The 6,510-nt window shown below is 41.1% G+C and overlaps 1 protein-coding gene across 1 annotated transcript in view; it reads right to left on the bottom strand.

Moving 5' to 3' along the window:
* Window positions 1-6,510, bottom strand: part of nrp1a (neuropilin 1a) — a gene marked incomplete in the record, with an annotated part of 413,352 nt that overhangs the window by 129,914 nt on the left and 276,928 nt on the right. Inside the window, 1 exon segment of the mRNA XM_037694431.1 lies at window positions 2,124-2,279. Coding sequence (XP_037550359.1) covers window positions 2,124-2,279 — 156 coding nt within the window.

Raw genomic sequence — 6,510 nt, 5'->3', positions numbered from 1 at the left:
ATGTCCAGAGGACCAGATTGAACTTTCTTGGATTTTTCTACCTGGATTATTGAGCATGCATCAGGATATGCTGTTATATATAGTGACTTCCAAAATTTTATGTGGAGCAAGAAGCTGCAAAAGTTAAATGGTAAATGGACTGTACCTATATAGCGCCTTTCTATCTTATTTCAAGATTCTCAAAGCGCTTTACACTACAGTCTGTGCCCTCATTTACCCATTCATACAGCACTCTACTAGATCTCTAAAAAGCTAATTGAACAAATCATTCTAAAGAGACTAATCAGTGCTTTAGATCACATTCATACACTGACGAGACACACATCAGAGGCAATGAGTGGTTCAGTGTATTGCCCAGGGACACTTCAGCATATGACTGCTGGTGGATTCGAACTCCCAACTCTCACATTGGAGGACAACTGCTCTAAATGCTCCCTAAACAGGTCTCTCTTGAAAATGAGTTATTGTGGCTCAATGAGACTAACCTGGATAAATAAAGGCTAAATGAAAAAAAAAAAAAAAAAATACTCAGCCACAGCCACCCAGTCAATTTTTATATCATACTATTCCATAGGTGTCACAACAGTTACATGTGAAGGGGACATGCCCTCTCACATTTAAAAGTATTCATTTGGAAACAACCCCCCCCCCCCCCCCACACACACACACACACACACACACGCACACATTTACCATGAAATATTAGTTCACCCAGAGGTGTTTCTATTTCTTTATGAACAAATCCATTTCACTTGATTAATAGGAGAATACTCAAACCACAATATGTCCACTCCGGGTTTTCCTGGTAACCTATAAACTCAACACACCACACCACATGCAGTGTTTCTCCTCCATCTTGACGTGACACTCATATCTGAGGGTGTTTTTTTGTCAGCGGGGCAGGGGTAGGAGGGGGAGACACATCTGTATTGCGCGCTAGCTTAGCGCTACATTAGTGCCAGCAGTTGTCGACCAAGGAAGGGGTGGGTGGGGGAGTGGGGGGAGCATGCTCTATTCACACAAGGAGAGCTGTTGGTCAGACTGCTAGTAGTGCCATGCTCTCTAAAGTACTTATTGAATCAAGTGTTTATATATGTAGGTAAAAAGATGACCTTTCCGCTCTAACCCTGTCAGAAAAACAGAGTCACTAATCTGGGCGTGATAATGGATCCTTCCCTGAAGCTTAATCATGCTTCTTCCAACTGAGGCGGCTGTCTAAACTGAAGCCCATATTGTCCAAAAATAACCTGGAGACAGTAATACATGCATTCATTACATCTAGGCTTGATTACTGCAATTCACTCCTGTTTGGTATCAGTCAGACCTCCATTGCACGACTACAACTGGTCCAGAATGCAGCAGCCCGATTTTTAACCAGTACAGGCAAAAGAGAGCACATTACACCAGTTTTGGCCTCACTGCACTGGTTACCAGTTCACTTTCGAATCCAGTTCAAAATACTAATGTATGTCTACAAATCACTGAACAGTGTCGCCACCCCCATCTCTCTGATTTGCTACAACCGTATGTCCCACCACGCTCCCTGAGGTCAGCGGACCAGTTGCTCCTCACAGTTCCAGGAACTCGTCTTAAGCGCAGAGGTGACAGGGCCTTCTCTGTAGCAGGACCAAGACTCTGGAACGAGTTACCTCTGCTTGTCAGACAGGCCCCCTCCCTCCCGGTTTTCAAGTCCCGTTTAAAAACTCACTACTATTCAGTAGCTTTCAACACCAGATGATCTGTGTTTTGATCTTGTATGCTCCACACTGGTTTGTTGTCATTATCTGCATCGTGTTTTATCTATATTCTGATTTACCTCAATTTGTATTTTGCTTTGTGTGTTACCTGTTGTTTTGTCTGTACAGCACTTTGGTTGGCCTTGTTGCTGTTTTAAGTGATTTATAAATAAAGTGGTATGGTATGGTATGAACCCATTAAATACACCAGAATGCAGAAAATGGTATCTACTTTATTCAAAAATTTCTGGGAGAGGACCCCCCACACCCAACACACACCAGTCCCCCCCCCCCCCCACACACACACACACACATTACAAATGCTTCTGATGCAATATAGCATTCTTATATGCAGTGCAAGTTTCTCACAAGTATATTGAGGAGTACCTTTTGTTTGGAGCCTTCCTTTAAAGTGATCCAGTCCTCTCCGTTTGAGCTGACGTCTACTTTGTAGGACTTGACAAAGTAAATCCTGTGCGTCTCCTGGGAAATGGCACCCTGGGTACCGATGGCTGAGACGAACCGCAAAAAACCAAGGTCCACCTTGAAGGGTATGCAAAAAGATGAAAGGTGAGTAAGAAAATATAGCATAAATGTGACTTTGACAGAAATAAATAAATCCAAATGAGCATGGGTAAATTGCTTCGCCTGTACTATTAAGGATGATCTGGATAATTAAAAGACAAATAAGCAGCTAAAACTACAGCTATTGTACTTGAAACACCTCTGGCCACAATCTCATCAGCAGCTACCTGGAATTTAATAAACAGTAGTGATATGATATTCTTGTTACTGAAAAAGATGTTGTATGACAAGTTAATTTCCTGAGACAGGAAAAAAGAGCTTATTGGATAAAAATGAACATTGAAGAGAGAAGGGTCTGCAATCATATTATCAAAATCCGCCGGGAGGAAAGAGGGATACAGGCTGAATATCAAATACCATGCCTGTAAAATATGCATGGCTTCATAGAGTAGCTATAAACTGCAGTACATAAAGACTCAACTACATTTTCACAAGAAAACATGCCAAAGGCAGCAGGGTCAGGGAGGCACATGAGTGAGTGCCTCTTCATTTATCTATTTTCATTTGATTTATGTGTGTTCAGCATTCCTGAATGATCCTTGTGGGTGGCTTGCATCTAACCTATCAAACACTGCTTTTTCAAAACAATGAAACCCAATAATGAACACACAAACACTTTTATAAGTAACTCTGGCTTTTATTTTTTCAATAACAAAAACAGCGTTTGGTCTTGCTTTAATTTTGTGTACAAATTGAAGCATACTTTGCCTGGTATTTTTTGTTTTCATTACAACTTTTGACTTTCCAACTGTTCCCACAAATCTAAAACAAACATCAAAAGATACATTAAAACATGTGGCCTGATTGGGAATATATACAATGCCAGACATCTTTTCAGAAGAATCAGATTCAGAATCAGAATAAACTTTATTGGCATTGCACCAAGATACTTTGTACATCGCAAACATGTACGTACAGTCGTCCGAAACATGGGTGGAGTGCACGAAGCTGCAACTATAAAAAGCGCGGCCCTCTTATTCTTATTCAGAATAATATTTTGCTTAGATGAGGAAAGGGAAGAAAACATGAGGAGAGACGGTATTAAAAAAGACCTCTCACACCGTGTCCTAGACAGGGCACAATTTGAGGCATCAAAAAAAACTACCACTGCAAAGCTGGTGGTAGTGTAGTGAAACAAGTAAGAAATCATAGCCCTTTTTGGAGCTTCATAGCAAAGATGTTTCTGACATAATCCTCAGTTTTTAGACCCATTGGCAGGCAGGCGAGCGTGGCAGGAGTTTAAAATAAAAATTATTTATTTTAAACAACAAAAACAAAAGACTGGCGTGGCAGCAAAACTTACAAAAAGGATCAGGCAGGCAAAAAGGACAGGTACAGATTCAGATGGAGACGGGTAATTGCACGGAAGAGGACTGAGTCGTTTGTGCATAACAGAACAATGACCGGACACTTGAATATTGAAGAGGAGAGGTTTAAGTAAGGCTGAGGGAGAGAGAGATGAAGAGTGCACCTGGACAGGTAGCTGATTAGGGACAGGTGTGAATGATTAAAGACTGGAGAGGCAGACTGAGGAGTGAGTGCAAAAATGCAAGAACAGAGACAAAACATAAGAATGACAAAATACAAGAAAACAGAAAAGTTATAGACATGGAAATACAAAGAAACAGACAAAGAAACAGACCACCATGTCAGTTTCATTGTTAAAAGATCATTTAAAAGTGGTGCGATGGCTCAGTTGGTAGAGATGTTGCCTCTCAGCAAGAAGGTCACTGGATCAAATCCCAGCCTGGGACCTTTCTGGGTGGAGGTTGCATGCTCTCTCCATGCATGCATGGGTTTTCTCCGGGTACTCCGGTTTCCACCCACAGACCAAAAACATATGTTAGACTGATTGGTAACTCTAAATTGCCCCTAGGTGAGACTGAGAGAATGAATGGTTGTTTGTCTCGTTTGCCTCTATGTGTCACTGTGGTGGACTGGAGACCCGTCCAGGGTGTCCCCTGCCTCTCTCACTGATAGCTGTACATTAGCACCAGTGACCCCCACGACTCAAAAAGGAAGACGCGGGTAAAAGATAATGGATGGCGTTTGATAAAAATATCTTGTATTCATCTTAATTAGTAAAAGAAGCCACACACAACGACAGAAGATTATTTAACTGAGTTTTAATTGCAAGCACAGATGGTCACAACAGGCTTACACAGATTTCATTGAATCCCGGTTGCAAATATCTGCCCCGGAGAGTGTGCGGGAAGTGTTTTTATAATGCTTATCAGTTCCTTTGAGCTCGTAGACTTGGACGCGACCTTGGCATACCTGCTGCACACGCTGTATCAAATCAGCTCCTCATTCAGCTCTCTCTGCTAACTCAAACACCTGTTAACGTTCTCAGCCATCCATCCATCCATCCATGATCTTTACCCGTTTATTCCATTTTGGGTCACGGGGGTCGCTGGTGCCCATGTCCAGCAATCACTGTGCGAGGGGCGGGGTACACCCTGGACGGGTCGCAAGTCCATCACAGGGCCACATAGAGACAAACGAGACAAACAACCATTCACTCTCTCACTCACACCTAGGGACAATTTAGAGTTACCAATCAGCCTAACATGCATGTTTTTGGACTGTGGGAGGAAACCGGAGTACCCGGAGAAAACCCACGCATGCACGGAGAGAACATGCAAACTCCACCCAGAAAGGACCCTGGACCGGGGTTTGAATCAAGGACCTGCTTGCTGAGAGGCAGCAGCTCTACCAGTTGCGCCACCGTGCTGCCCGTTCTCAGCCATAGTGGTTAAATACATCCATAATCCTTGACCAAAATTCCACTGACAGATCGATAGAAGATCATTATTAGTTCAAATGGGACATGAAATTTTTAAGTTTACATGCCTGAACTGGCATTTTGATATATTTTATAGTTATTACATAATGGCAGTTTAGGTTTGATAATTTTTGACAATATCCTGATGCATGTTCAATAATCCAGGTAGAAAAATCTAAAAATAGTGAAGTCTGGTCCTCTGGACATTCAAAAAACAAAATAAACTTTAAAAAAAAAAAGTAGAAATGTTTCGTCTTTCATCCGGATGAAAGATGAAACATTCCTACATTTTTTTTTTTTAGTTTGTTTTGATTTTTGAATGTCCAGAGGACCAGACTTCACTTTTTTACATTTTTGACACATTTTTTTTGCACAAAAGGCTCTAATTAAATATGATGATTTGAATCATGAGAATTACTGAGCTGACTAAACTTTACAAAATTTTCACAAACTTATTGTTTTCTAAAAAAATTACACTTCATTTACAATTTATGCATCAGAACATAATCATTTTCTCTTGCTTGGTACCTCTGGTTGAAATGAACTATGAGAATCCAAGATGCTCTTTAAAAGGATGCGAAGAAATTAAAGTTCACTGAGGAAGTTCAGCCTATTTGTTGCTCACTGCTATAGGATTTATGATCTTCCCTCAGTCCTCCCATGTGCAAAGTGTGCACATCCATACAATCATCTTCAGTCAAATTCAGTTGAATCAATTTTTCAATTCAATTCAATTTATTTATATAGCACCAAATCACAACAAAGTTGTCTCAGGGCACTTTACAGAAACATTCACATACGTAAAAGCCAATTAGTAAAGTTCTCTATCTAAGGAGGCCAGTAGACAAGTTGAATCTTGGCTTCGTTGCAGTCTCCCATCCTGAGCAAGCACAGTGGCAATGGTGGAAAGGAAAAACTCCCTTTTTAAAAGGAAGAAACCTCCTGCAGAACCCAGGCTCAGGACAAGCGGCCATCTGCTTTGATCGGCTGGTTTGAATCAGAGCTCCTTGTATACTCTAAGAAACAAAACCTCAGATTAACTTCTGTCAGCTGGTTCCACTGGTTGTTTAAACATAAAACATAATAATTCTATAAAGTTTTGTGCTCACCAAGTACTTCATAAATGACAATAATTTCAGAAGACTTGTAAGTCTCATAAAACACTATGAGCAAAACTGGTTTAAATTTGTTAACAGTAGCACCTCCGGGCTTTGAGAAAAATGCACGTTTCAATATGAAAAAGCAGCCTTGACCATCTCGACCGACCGACCGACAGACAGACAGACAGACAGACCGACAGACAGATAGATACATACATAAATGGATGGATGGATGACATACATAGATGGATGGATGGATGGATGGATGGATGGATGGATGGATGGATGGATGGATGGATGGATG

This window comes from Nematolebias whitei, chromosome 20 (genome assembly GCF_014905685.2).
Source record: "Nematolebias whitei isolate Nwh7 chromosome 20, NemWhi1, whole genome shotgun sequence".
NCBI classification, from domain to species: Eukaryota; Metazoa; Chordata; class Actinopteri; order Cyprinodontiformes; family Rivulidae; genus Nematolebias; species Nematolebias whitei.
This window is presented reverse-complemented; position numbering and strand designations above follow the sequence as displayed.